At 44.5% G+C, this 13,740-nt stretch overlaps 2 protein-coding genes across 2 annotated transcripts; one reads left to right on the forward strand and one right to left on the reverse strand.

Moving 5' to 3' along the window:
- The first annotated feature begins 361 nt into the window (after positions 1-361).
- aldh3b4 (aldehyde dehydrogenase 3 family, member B4) lies at positions 362-11,814 on the forward strand. The gene is made up of 10 exons (XM_084176891.1): positions 362-502; positions 3,000-3,195; positions 8,203-8,313; positions 8,825-8,945; positions 9,062-9,147; positions 9,247-9,328; positions 9,447-9,839; positions 10,089-10,255; positions 10,335-10,434; positions 10,934-11,814. The coding sequence occupies exons 1-10, from the start codon at positions 462-464 to the stop codon at positions 11,131-11,133; spliced, it is 1,497 nt and encodes a 498-aa protein (XP_084033017.1). The 5' UTR covers positions 362-461; the 3' UTR covers positions 11,134-11,814.
- Positions 11,167-13,691, reverse strand: mmab (metabolism of cobalamin associated B). The gene is made up of 9 exons (XM_084176898.1): positions 13,566-13,691; positions 13,243-13,307; positions 13,067-13,160; positions 12,922-12,979; positions 12,761-12,833; positions 12,554-12,651; positions 12,181-12,245; positions 12,034-12,093; positions 11,167-11,938 (listed from the first exon to the last, which is right to left on the reverse strand). Exons 1-9 carry the CDS (start codon positions 13,667-13,669, stop codon positions 11,854-11,856), a joined length of 702 nt encoding a protein of 233 aa, XP_084033024.1. The 5' UTR covers positions 13,670-13,691; the 3' UTR covers positions 11,167-11,853.
- Between the last annotated feature and the right edge of the window lie 49 nt (positions 13,692-13,740).

Genomic DNA, 13,740 nt, shown 5'->3' on the forward strand with positions numbered 1-13,740 from the left:
GTCAGACTGTCAGTTTTCTATTTATTACATTTCTATCTGCAAAGTTCTGATCGTTTCACCTCCCTGAATGGTCCTTGCTATCCGGGATCCTTGGGACGTCCCTACCCCGTTGAAATTTAAAATGGTTAACCTGGTTGGAGGAGTCCAGATTTCCTGCTTATTCCATCTTGATTCCGGGAACACTCCAACCGGGATTTCGGGAAAACCAGGGAATATATTGAAATTAGCGGAATTTTGTAACCCTGGTTATGGTTTAGGGTGGAGGGCGTCCCAAGGATAAGCGATAGCACTAACCCTCCCCGACTAGGCTATAGCGGTTTATAGGCTACTGCGCATGCCCGAAGACCTATCTGTCAGTCTACTCAAATTTGGGTCAGGTGAGCCTGAATTTCAATGCGTCCTCTTCATACACTTTAAAAAGTAGTTTAGTTTATTTTAACGATCATTGCATCTCAAAAACCATGAGTACTCCTCCAACGCGCTGGTTCAAAGCATTGCGGAGGTAAGTTGCCTACATTAAAACTAGTCAGACACATCCCAAATCTCTGTCTAAATTCACTTGAATCACTTTGGCAGTAACACGCAGTAATGTTTTTTATTGATTTACTTTTGTTGCTCAAACTTAAGGTATATTGTTAAACTTTGTTCATCTTTTAGATCAATATTACTTATCTTTCAAAAAGTTTGTGACAGCTTCGAACAACTTCATTTCTTCATTATTCAAATAATAATAATAATATGCCATTTAGCAGACGCTTTTATCCAAAGCGATTTACAGTCATGCGTGCATACATTTTTGTGTATGGGTGGTCCCGGGGATCGAACCCACTACCCTGGCGTTACAAGCGCCGTGCTCTACCAGCTGAGCTACAGAGGACCACCATATCTTTGATTGATTCTCATATCTTTGATTGCCTGATTGTTTGCCTGGAAACCCGACGTCTAGGTGGGCAGAAATGAGTGTTTCAATCAGGAAATGTTCCTCTCACCACCTCTACAAGCCAGAATGTTATATAAAAGTATATTTTAAGGTACTTTACCGGTTGTCGGTGCCGTAGCTATGTGCGACAATATATCCACAGGAAAGTATAATAATAAGTAGTGCATTCAGATTTCTATCACCTGAACCATGCACAGAACCATATAAACATGTGCACCAGCTTGGCAAGTATGCATGCCTCTCATGCACGTATTTGGATCTTGTGCGCATGCTTCAGGTGATAGAAAACTAAACGCTCTACCAGCGCTTTGAAAAGTGTATGTAATTATACTTTCCTGTGGATATATTGTCGCACATTCGTACCGCCCAAAGGACCAACCACAAGGACAACCGGTAAAGTACATTAAAATATAATTGTATTCACCATTCTGGCTTGTAGAGGTCATGAGAGGAAACTTTCCTTATTCAAACACTAATTCCTGCCCAATGTAGAATTAAATGCAATTCAACAGGTTTCCAGACAACCTGATTGGCTGAGTCATTTTTCCTCTGATACTGGGGGTTTAATGGTATGGATACTGCCCAGGGCCTGTCCTCTGTTTGGCACACACTTTTCACCAGGCATATACACTACATGGCCAAACGTATGTGGACACCCCTTCAAATTAGTGGATTCGGCTATTTCAGCCACACCCGTTGCTGACAGGTGTATAAAACTGAGCACACCGCCATGCAATCTCCATAGACAAACATTGGCAGTAGAATGGCCTTACTGAAGAGCTCAGCGACTTTTAACATGGCACCATCATAGGTTGCCACCTTTCCAACAAGTCAGTTTGTGAAATTTCTGCCCTGCTAGAGCTGCCCTGGTCAACTGTAAGTGCTGTTATTGTGAAGTGGAAACGTCTAGGAGCAAGAACGGCTCAGCCGTGAAGTGGTAGGCCACACAAGCTCACAGAACGGGACTGCCGAGTGCTGAAGCGTAGCTCGTAAAAATCGCATGTCCTCGGTTGCCACTATCGAGTTCCAAACTGCTGCTGAAAGCAACAACAGCACATTAACTGTTCGTTGGGAGCTTCATGAAATGGGTTTCCGTGGCCGAGCAGCCGCACACAAGCCTAAGATCACCATGTGCAATGCTAAGCGTCGGATGGAGTGGTGTAAAACTCGCCGCCATTGGACTCTGGAGCAGTGGAAACGCCTTCTCTGGAGTGATGAATCACGCTTCACCATCTGGCAGTCTGACAGACGAATCTGGGTTTAGCGGATGCCAGGAGAATGCTACCTGCCCGACTGCATAGTGCCAACTGTAAAGTTTGGTGGAGGAGGAATAATGGTCTGGGGCTGTTTTTCATGGTTCGGGCTAGGCCCCTTAGTTCCAGTGAAGGGAAATCTTAACGCTAGAGCATACAATTACATTTTAGATTATTCTGTGTTTCCAACTTTGTGGCAACAGTTTGGGGAAGGCCCTTTCCTGTTTCAGCATGACAATGCCCCCATGCACAAGGTGAGGTCCGTACAGAAATGGTTTGTCGATCGCTGTGGAAGAACTTGACTGGCCTGCACAGAGCCCTGACCTCAACCCCATCGAACACCTTTGGGAGGAATTGGAACACTGACTGCGAGCCAGGCCTAATCACCCAACATCAGTGCCCGACCTCACTAATGCTCTTGTGGCTGAATGGAAGCAAGTCCCCGCAGCAATGTTCCAACATCTAGTGGAAAGCCTTCCCAGAAGAGTGGAGGCTGTTATAGCAGCAAAGGGGGGACCAACTCCATATCAATTACCATGATTCTGGAATGAGATGTTCGACGAGCAGGTGTCCACATACGTTTGGCCATGTAGTGTATCTGTAAGCCTGTTTGAGATTAACATTATACAGAATAACAGTGTAGAAGGAAGCATGCGGGGCAAAGCAAGAGCATGTTATGCATGCAAAAGGAATGGCAGCCTAACCTACAGAAGGTGTACTGAATATGATTTAATCTGTAATACTAACTACAAGACTCGTTTTCGTTACACATAGGAATACACTGGCTTTTGTCTAATGTGTTTTAGGAACAGGCTGGAGGAGCCCTGCATGAAGACCCGTCTTTTAGAGTGTGTGGAGCTGCTGAAAAGGGCCAGAGCAGCCTTCCAAGCTGGCCGCGCATTCGACGAGAGCTTCAGACAGGCCCAACTGGAAGCCCTTGTGCGCATGCTGGTGGAACACGAGTGTGACTTTGTGGATTCACTCGGGAGGGACCTCCATAAGGTGGGTGTACAGAGGTTGTACTCCAGATGGAGTACAACCTCCATAGTTTAGTAGGAGCTAAAGAGGTTGACAAGGTGCAGACCAGTAGATAATAACAACAATATATAATATATATATATATATATATATATACAGTGCCTTTGGAAAGTATTCAGACCCCTTGACTTATTCCACATTTTGTTACGTTACAACCTTATTCTAAAATTGATTAAATAATTTTTTCCCCTCATCCATCTACACACAATACCCTATAATGACAAAGTGAAAACAGGTTTTTAGAAATGTTTGCAAATTTCTTGAAAATAAAAAAACATACCTTATCTACATAAGTATTCAGACCCTTTGCTATGAGACTTGAAATTGAGCTCAGGTGCATCCTGTTTCAATTGATCATCCTTGAGATGTTTCTACAACATGATTGGAGTCCACCTGTGGTAAATTCAATTGATTGGACATGATTTGGAAAAGCACACACCTGTCTATAAAAACCAAGCCATGAGGTCAAAGGAATTGTCCGTAGAGCTCCGAGACAGGATTGTGTCGAGGCACAGATCTGGGGAAGGGTACCAAAAAATGTCTGCAGCATTGAAGGTCCCCAAGAACACAGTGGCCTCCATCATTCTTAAATGGAAGAAGTTTGGAACCACCAAGACTCTTCCTAGAGCTGGCCGCCCGGCCAAACTGAGCAATCGGGGGAGAAGGGCCTTGGTCAGGGAGGTGACCAAGAACCCAATTGTCACTCTGACAGAGCTCTAGAGTTCCTCTCTGGAGATGGGAAAACCTTCCAGAAGGACACCATCTCTGCAGCACTCAACCAATCAGGCCTTTATGGTAGAGTGGCCAGACGGAAGCCACTCCTCAGTAAAAGGCACATGACAGCCCGCTTGGAGTTTGCCAAAAGGCACCTAAAGACTCTCAGACTATAAGAAACAAGATTCTCTGGTCTGATGAAACCAAGAATGAACTCTTTGGCCTGAATGCCAAGCGTTACCTCTGGAGGAAACCTGGCACCGTCCCTACGGTGAAGCATGGTGGTGGTGGCAGCATCATGCTGTGGGGATGTTTTTCAGCAGCAGGGACTGGGAGACTAGTCAGGATCGAGGCAAAGCTGAACAGAGCAAAGTACAGAGATCCTTAATGAAAACCTGCTCCAGAGCACTCAGGACCTCAGACTAGGGCGAAGTTTCACCTTCCAACAGGACAACAACCCTAAGCACACAGCCAAGACAACATAGAAGTGGCTTCGGGACAAGTCTCTGAATGTCCTTGAGTGGCCCAGCCAGAGCCCGGACTTGAACCAGATCGAACATCTCTGGAGAGACCTGAAAATAGCTGTGCAGCAACGCTCCCCATCCAACCTGACAGAGCTTGAGAGGATCGGCAGAGAACAATAGGAGAAACTCCCCAAATACAGTTGTGCCAAGCTTGTAGAGTCATACCCAAGAAGAATCAAGGCTGTAATCGCTGCCAAAGGTGCTTCAACAAAGTACTGAGTAAAGGGTTTGAATACTTATGTAAATGTGTATATATGTGTGTGTGTATATATATATATATACACTGCTCAAAAAAATAAAGGGAACACTTAAACAACACAATGTAACTCCAAGTCAATCACACTTCTGTGAAATCAAACTGTCCACTGAGGAAGCAACACTGATTGACAATACATTTCACATGCTGTTGTGCAAATGGAATAGACAACAGGTGGACATTATAGGCAATTAGCAAGACACCCCCAATAAAGGACTGGTTTTGCAGGTGGTGACCACAGACCACTTCTCAGTTCCTTTGCTTCCTGGCTGATGTTTTGGTCACTTTTGAATGCTGGCGGTGCTTTCACTCTAGTGGTAGCATGAGACGGAGTCTACAACCCACACAAGTGGCTCAGGTAGTGCAGCTCATCCAGAATGGCACATCAATGCGAGCTGTGGCAAGAAGGTTTGCTGTGTCTGTCAGCGTAGTGTCCAGAGCATGGAGGCGTTACCAGGAGACAGGCCAGTACATCAGGAGACGTGGAGGAGGCCGTAGGATGGCAACAACCCAGAAGCAGGACTGCTACCTCCGCCTTTGTGCAAGGAGGAGCAGGAGGAGCACTGCCAGAGCCCTGCAAAATGACCTCCAGCAGGCCACAAATGTGCATGTCTGCTCAAACGGTCTGAAACAGACTCCATGAGGGTGGTATGAGGGCCTGACGTCCACAGGTGGGGGTTGTACTTACAGCCCAACACCGTGCAGGACGTTTGGCATTTGCCAGAGAACACCAAGATTGGCAAATTCGCCACTGGCGCCCTGTGCTCTTCACAGATGAAAGCAGGTTCACACTGAGCACATGTGACAGACGTGACAGAGTCTGGAGACGCCATGGAGAACGTTCTGCTGCCTGCAACATCCTCCAGCATGACCGGTTTGGCGGTGGGTCAGTCATGGTGTGGGGTGGCATTTCTTTGGGGGGCCGCACAGCCCTCCATGTGCTCGCCAGAGGTAGCCTGACTGCCATTAGGTACCGAGATGAGATCCTCAGACCCCTTGTGAGACCATATGCTGGTGCGGTTGGCCCTGGGTTCCTCCTAATGCAAGACAATGCTAGACCTCATGTGGCTGGAGTGTGTCAGCAGTTCCTGCAAGAGGAAGGCATTGATGCTATGGACTGGCCCGCCCGTTCCCCAGACCTGAATCCAATTGAGCACATCTGGGACATCATGTCTCGCTCCATCCACCAACGCCACGTTGCACCACAGACTGTCCAGGAGTTGGCGGATGCTTTAGTCCAGGTCTGGGAGGAGATTCCTCAGGAGACCATCCGCCACCTCATCAGGAGCATGCCCAGGCGTTGTAGGGAGGTCATACAGGCACGTGGAGGCCAAACACACTACTGAGCCTCATTTTGACTTGTTTTAAGGACATTACATCAAAGTTGGATCAGCCTGTAGTGTGGTTTTCCACTTTAATTTTGAGGGTGACTCCAAATCCAGACCTCCATGGGTTGATACATTTGATTTCCATTGATAATTTTTGTGTGATTTTGTTGTCAGCACATTCAACTATGTAAAGAAAAAAGTATTTCATAAGATTATTTCATTCATTCAGATCTAGGATGTGTTATTTTAGTGTTCCCTTTATTTTTTTGAGCAGTGTGTATATATATATATATATATATATATATATATATACAGGTAAAAGTCAGTAAATTAGAATATTTTGAAAAACTTGATTTATTTCAGTAATTGCATTCAAAAGGTGTAACTTGTACATTATATTTATTCATTGCACACAGACTGATGCATTCAAATGTTTATTTCATTTAATTTTGATGATTTGAAGTGGCAACAAATGAAAATCCAAAATTCCGTGTGTCACAAAATTAGAATATTACTTAAGGCTAATACAAAAAAGGGATTTTTTAGAAATGTTGGCCAACTGAAAAGTATGAAAATGAAAAATATGAGCATGTACAATACTCAATACTTGGTTGGAGCTCCTTTTGCCTCAATTACTGCATTAATGCGGCGTGGCATGGAGTCGATGAGTTTCTGGCACTGCTCAGGTGTTATGAGAGCCCAGGTTGCTCTGATAGTGGCCTTCAACTCTTCTGCGTTGTTGGGTCTGGCATTCTGCATCTTCCTTTTCACAATACCCCACAGATTTTCTATGGGGCTAAGGTCAGGGGAGTTGGCTGGCCAATTTAGAACAGAAATACCATGGTCCGTAAACCAGGCACGGGTAGATTTTGCGCTGTGTGCAGGCGCCAAGTCCTGTTGGAACCTGAAATCTCCATCTCCATAGAGCAGGTCAGCAGCAGGAAGCATGAAGTGCTCTAAAACTTGCTGGTAGACGGCTGCGTTGACCCTTGATCTCAGGAAACAGAGTGGACCGACACCAGCAGATGACATGGCACCCCAAACCATCACTGATGGTGGAAACTTTACACTAGACTTCAGGCAACGTGGATCCTGTGCCTCTCCTGTCTTCCTCCAGACTCTGGGACCTCGATTTCCAAAGGAAATGCAAAATTTGCTTTCGTCAGAAAACATGACTTTAGACCACTCAGCAGCAGTCCAGCTCTTTTTTTCCTTAGCCCAGGTGAGACGCTTTTCGCGCTGTTTCTTGGTCAACAGTGGCTTGACACGAGGTATGCGGCAGTTGAAACCCATGTCTTTCAAGCGTCTCTTGGTGGTGGATCTTGAAGCCCTGACTCCAGCAGCTGTCCACTCCTTGTGAATCTCCCCCACATTTTTGAATGGGTTTTTTTTCACAATCTTGACTAGGGCGCGGTGATCCCTATCGCTTGTACACTTTTTCTGACCACAGTTTTTCCTTCCCTTTGCCTCTCTATTAATGTGTTTGGACACAGAGCTCTGAGAACAGCCAGCCTCTTCTGCAATAACCTTTTGTGTCTTTCCCTCCTTGTGCAATGTGTCGATGGTCGCCTTTTGGACAGCTGTCAAATCTGAAGTCTTCCCCATGTTTGTGTAGGCTTCAGAACTGGACTGAGAGACCATTTAAAGCCCTTTGCAGGTGTTTTGAGTTAATCAGCTGATTATTTTGTGGCACCAGGTGTCTTCAAAATGTAACCCTTACACAATATTCTAATTTTGTGACACACGGAATTTTGGATTTTCATTTGTTGCCACTTCAAATCATCAAAATTAAATGAAATAAACATTTGAATGCATCAGTCTGTGTGCAATGAATAAATATAATGTACAAGTTACACCTTTTGAATGCAATTACTGAAATAAATCAAGTTTTTCAAAATATTCTAATTTACTGACTTTTACCTGTATATATATATATATATATATATACCTCACCTTTATTACTCCCAGTGATTTTTTTAGGGAATCAACATTCCTGAAGAAGGCAGACATTGGTTCTCCAATAAATCACTGTGTGCCATTTTATGTTCATCTTCAAGGTAATCAGTAGTGTAAAGAAACCGGGTAGCATCAGGACCTTATAGGTTCAAACGTTCTGTCTGAAACCTGAGCGTTTGTGGTGTTTTGCCAGCCGCGGTTTGAGACTGTGGTGTCTGAACTGACACTGGTGAAGAGTGAGGCTCTTCATGCCATCAACAACCTCAAGAAGTGGATGGAGCCGCAACGTGTGGAGAGGAACCTGGTAAGACTGGTACAGGGTGCCTGTGTGTGCGTTTTCTGAATACTGGATCGTGTTCAGTTGGGAGAAACGTTTTGAAATGGAGTGAAATGGGGAGGTACTACTACCTGAATTTGTCCAGTAAGAACACCAGGTTTTTTTTTCTGTTGCAAAACCTTTTGCTATGTATACCCTACTGAACACGACCAGGTGTGGAGGGTGGGTTAGTTGGACTTTGTAGTAATACACAAGTTTTAAAGGCACTAAAAATATCATTGTTTGGATTATCAATTAGTTAAATGATCTTTGAGAGAACATGTGCTGTCTCTCAGCTACAAAGCAATGTATTGTGTTGAATCCGCCAAAACCGCTTAGAATAGTCTGGGTGCCAGTCTGTTTCTGCTCTATTGCCAACTTCTTATGGAATTGTCATGCCAAACAGTGACTGTATGCACGTTTCACCTGTGACTCATGAGTTTTTCCGTTGGCTGGGTAATGTGAGCTCCTCCCCTCTGCCTTCTTCTGATTGGTGCAGACCACCACGCTGGACGAGTGCCTGGTGGTGTGTGAGCCACTGGGGGTGGTGCTGATTGTGGGGGCCTGGTGTAGCCCTGTTCAGCTCTGTCTGGTACCCCTTGTTGGGGCCATTGCCGCAGGTAACAATACACAAAGTGTCACACACTCAAACGCAATGCTCCTCCATTTGCATTCAATACTGAATGTTGCTTGCCAATCGTTGTACTGTTGTGTTGTGTATCTGTTTGTTTTTTAGGGAACTGTGTGATCCTCAACCCCTCAGAATGTAGTTCTCACACATCAGAGCTGCTACACCACCTCATACCGTCATACCTGGACAATGTGAGTTGAACTTAATGTTACACAGGTAGCTGTTTTGGTAACCTGTCATATACACGAGTATACCTTTTAACCTACAAACATTCCTGCTCTTTTTCAAAGGAGTGTTACCATGTGACCCTTGCAGGAGTGAATGACCTGACTGAAATAGTGGACCTCACATTTGATCATGTTTTCTTCACCGGTAAAAAATGGGTCAGATTAAAAATGTCACCATCATCTTATCTGAATTTTGCTTCCTAATCTTTGTTGTATCAGAAGCAGTGTGTGCTCTGTGTGTGAGGTAATAATGGTTCCCCTAGGAAACCGTGAGGACGGGGGCAGAGTGGCACAGGCAGCAGCCCGCACGCTCACACCCGTCACCCTGGTCTTGGGCGGTGGTAAGAACCCCTGCTACGTGGATCAGCAGTGTGACATCCCCACTACGGCACGCCGCATCACCTGGGCGCGCTTCCATAATGCCGGGCAGAGTATGGTAGCCCCCGACTACGTCCTGTGCCATGCCGAGGCCAAAACACAGCTGCTCCAGGCCCTGCGCTGCTGCCTCCTACAGTTCTATGGTTCAGACCCCCAGGAGTCCAGGAGCTTTGGCCGCATGGTGAACCTGGAGAACTTACACCGCACCACGGACCCGCTGCGGAGGTCTGGCAAAGTGGCTGTAGGAGGCCAAGTGAATGAAGCAGAGAAATACATTGGTAAATGAATGAGGAAGGTGGAATCTCTTCAAAATTAAGGCCTGGTTTCCCTGACAAAGATTAAGCATAGTCCTGTGAAAATAGCATGCTCAACAGAGAATCTCCATTGAAAGTGCTTTTTAGTCCAGGATTAGGCTTAATTGGTGTCCAGGAAACTATTCCTACAGGTATATGCACCTGATTTATAGTCTGTGCTGTACCACAGTAGTTGTACATATTTAAATTTTTTAAATATTTGTCTGTGTGAAGCACCAACCATTCTGACAGATGTGATCGACTCGGACCCTATCATGCAGCAGGAGGTTTTCGGCCCAGTTCTGCCCATTCTGACCGTCAACAGCGTAGATGAGGCAATCTCCTTCATCTGTCGGCGAGAGAAGCCTCTCTGTGTGTACGCTTACTCTAGCAACAGCAAGGTGACTGGCACAAGCTTACACACAATTATACACATACAATATACGCTGGCTGTCATGCCTCTTTCTGCTTCCCCTGCAGGTAATCTCAAGGCTAATGAGTGAGACCTCAAGTGGGAGCTTCTGCTCCAATGACAGTGTCCTGCAGAGCCTGATGGTGGTCCTGCCTTTTGGGGGAGTAGGTAGGTTCGAGAATGGTCTGCCTGGGTCAGATTAATGCCTCAGGTCTTCATCCCTTCTCAGTACAGAGACCTGGGTCATGTTCAGTAGGACATACTGTAATCAAATGTTTTGCAGCAGAAATCTGTTCTTGTTGGACATATACACTGAGTATAAAAAACATGAATGCTCTTGCCATCCCTTATTGATATCACTTGTTAAATCCACTTCAATCAGTGTAGATGAAGGGGAGGAGACAGGTTAAAGAAGGATTTTTAAGAATTGAGACATGGATTGTGTATGTGTGCCATTCAGAGGGTGAATGGGCAAGACAAAATGTAACAGGGTATGGTAGTACATGCCAGTCGTACCGGTTTGTGTCAAGAACTGAATCTCAATTTTCAACCAAAAAAATCTCCCTACTGAACACAACCATGGACTTGTGATCTCTCTCTTCCATAATAAGGTCTGACAGGCAGCACCATAGTGAATGAATAAATATATTTTTACTCTACCCGTCAGGTGCCAGTGGGATGGGTTCCTACCATGGGCGCTACAGCTTTGACACCTTCTCGCACAGGAAATCATGCCTGCTCAGAAGCACGTGCATCGAGTGTGTCACCTACCTGCGCTACCCACCATATGAGGAACACAATCTGTCACTTATGACCTGGGCCAGTAGCCTTTCCCAGAAGAGCCAGGGCTGGTGCCAGATACTGTGACCGTGTGCAAGTTTTACAACACTGAGCCGGGCTGAGCTGTACTGTGCTGGCTTGATTACACATCCACCATAGTTGTTGAAACCATGCTGTAAAGCCCATTGTGAAAAGAGGATATCTGAACCTACAGTACGTTCTGAGGACCAGTTGTGATAGGTCTCCAATATGACAATATATTCAGCACTTTACATTTGAGATGTAGAACATGATGCTAATGCAGTCACGGTGATCATCAAGTTTATTTACTGCAGCATGGCATGATAGCCCATCAGTAGAAATACTATGTATATGTGATATTAAGATATTCATTCAGTGCTCTCTGAAATACTTGATAAAGAAGCTTCTAGTTGTGATCCAACCTGTGACATTTAAATACAGCGATGTACATTGTGTGCTTCAAACACAATACAGGATTGTAACATACGCGCTTCTTTATAGAATTCAATTTATTTTTTTCTGTATTATCCTGGTGTCACATTACCACAGGTTGTTGTAGCAGCTTTTCCACATTTTATCAAAAGCAAATCAGTACGTTAAGGTTTCGCCTCTAGTCCAACTTGGATTCAAGTCTTTATTTGGAATGTTCCATTACGAGATATTCAAACTTCAATCATCAATCTGTCTTTCACATAAACCAATGCCAATGACGAATTCAACCTTGAAACAGAATAAATGTTGTTTCACAAAAGGTCCCCAGTCTGTTCATTCATGTGTAGATGTGTGTCACTCAGGTCTTTTGTAGATTGTCTCCTTGTTACCTTCTTTCATGGCTGTGTACCTGGCCACTGTAAACAGGTAGTCGCTCAATCTGTGGGCAGACGTGAGGTGAATGTTGATCAGCTAGAGCACACCACTTTCTAAAACACATGATGATGCATCTGCACATTTATACCATGAACATACCTGTTCAAAAATGTGGCAACATCAGGATCGGCCTCACCTGACCGCACTATAGGGGAAACGCTGAACAAATAAGACTGGTGTTATAGTTAATATGGCTGTTTCTAGGACAGTGTTGTCTGAACAACCGTATGATTAGCTCAAACTGACCTGCGTTCTGCTCGGCGACACACGGCCCGTGCTATGTGGAGGGCCGCACTGCTCTTTCCTCCAGACTGTAACCAGACAGAGATAAGTAAAAAATATGGAGCACATCAAACCAATATGCATAGATGTATTCACCCACAAAGGGACCTGATAACTAACATCACTGCATAGTAAATGTCCATACACATGTATTGAGTTGCTTTAAACATGGATTAACATATGCAATACCTCATCTGATGTGTTACCTTGAAGTATGGTAAGACTATTTGTAATTTGAACCTGTAAACATATCATCAATACTTCCACACAACTCCACATCACATTATAAATTAAAGTTCTGAGAAGCAGAAAAGTTTCATCCAGTGTGGGTGCTTACAGGTAATATAAAATTTGTCAGTGGTGGCAGCTCCTCTGTGAATGCGTCGATCCAGCTTTCCAGGTCTATCACTGGCTGGGAACTGAACTTGGTTTTCTCTGTTGGAAAGAGTGAGATAAGAGAGAGTATGAATAGAATGTGAAGGCCACTGGCTGGGGTGAGCTGGGTGTAATGATTCTACAAAATGATTTGCAGAAATATATTTACTTATATGACTTTCTCTTGCAGATGATCGAGGTGTGGCAATGTTGGAACCCACATCTTGTAAGACACACTGAATCTGTAGGGTTAGGCAGGTAAGCATTGAGTAAAAATAACAAGTTCATCATTACTCAACCCAGATTAACTGAATAAGTTCAAACTCAGACCTTGTCCAGCTGATCTGTGAATGTATGGCCTTTGTCGATGCAAAACTCTCTGGCCAAGCTGTAGAAGACAACACAAGACAGTGAATACATTCACTCAGGGGGAACAAAGCAAAATACCCAATAGAAGGAATGGACATCACATTACCCTATTGCTGATGACAGCTCATCTGTTGTTCCCAATGCTTCAAACACATGATCTTCCTTGGGTCTTCTCTCTCCAGTGTAAGTGCTAGAGAAACCTTTGGCAATGACAAGAAGATGAGCAAAGCATTCTTTGTTGAAATGACCATACGATGTGCAATGACTTGCTTGCATATGTACCTTTATCGCCAGTTTTAGTGTATATTTTGGGCGTCCTGCTGTCTCCCTCACTTTTGGAGGCATACCTTTCCAGGAGAAAAAGATAATAAAAATCTTTCGGCTAGCTCTATCAGTGCAGACAACATTATTGGATAGCATAGCTAGCTGTCATCTAGTTACAATCATTCTTATTGATCCCATTCTCTATACTGCACTACCTGTGTGACTACAATGTGTAGCTAACTAGCTGTGTGCTGACAGTGGTGTCAAAGCTAGCTAGCTAGTTACCAAACAAGATACAATATTGTAGCATTAGAAGAGAGGTACACCATACAGCTAACTACCTTCTTTCTGATCCAAATGATGTCTTTGTCCAATTCAAAGTTAAACATGTTCCTGTTCTTAGGATACAACGTAGGTGAGATGTCTTAGTAATCATTGAAACCATGTTTACATCAAATAAAAACGCTCGTTGTGCCTCTTGTCTATCGGTGGTATCCGTATGTTAGTGGGCTGAGC

This window comes from Coregonus lavaretus, assembly GCF_964263955.1.
Source record: "Coregonus lavaretus genome assembly, chromosome: 14".
In the NCBI taxonomy this organism is placed as follows: Eukaryota; Metazoa; Chordata; class Actinopteri; order Salmoniformes; family Salmonidae; genus Coregonus; species Coregonus lavaretus.

What these genes read in the sequence shown, in the direction of transcription:
- aldh3b4 (XM_084176891.1), top strand. Translation starts at nt 462, where the DNA reads ATGAGTACTCCTCCAACGCGCTGGTTCAAAGCATTGCGGAG. An exon ending in TACCGTCATACCTGGACAAT is followed by an intron (nt 9,148 to 9,246) that starts GTGAGTTGAACT and finishes TCTTTTTCAAAG; the next exon opens with GAGTGTTACCATGTGACCCT. An exon ending in TGATCATGTTTTCTTCACCG is followed by an intron (nt 9,329 to 9,446) that starts GTAAAAAATGGG and finishes TGGTTCCCCTAG; the next exon opens with GAAACCGTGAGGACGGGGGC.
- mmab (XM_084176898.1), bottom strand. Translation starts at nt 13,669, where the DNA reads ATGGTTTCAATGATTACTAAGACATCTCACCTACGTTGTATCCTAAGA. An exon ending in CACTAAAACTGGCGATAAAG is followed by an intron (nt 13,161 to 13,242) that starts GTACATATGCAA and finishes TCATTGCCAAAG; the next exon opens with GTTTCTCTAGCACTTACACT. An exon ending in TGCAAGAGAAAGTCATATAA is followed by an intron (nt 12,652 to 12,760) that starts GTAAATATATTT and finishes TCTTTCCAACAG; the next exon opens with AGAAAACCAAGTTCAGTTCC.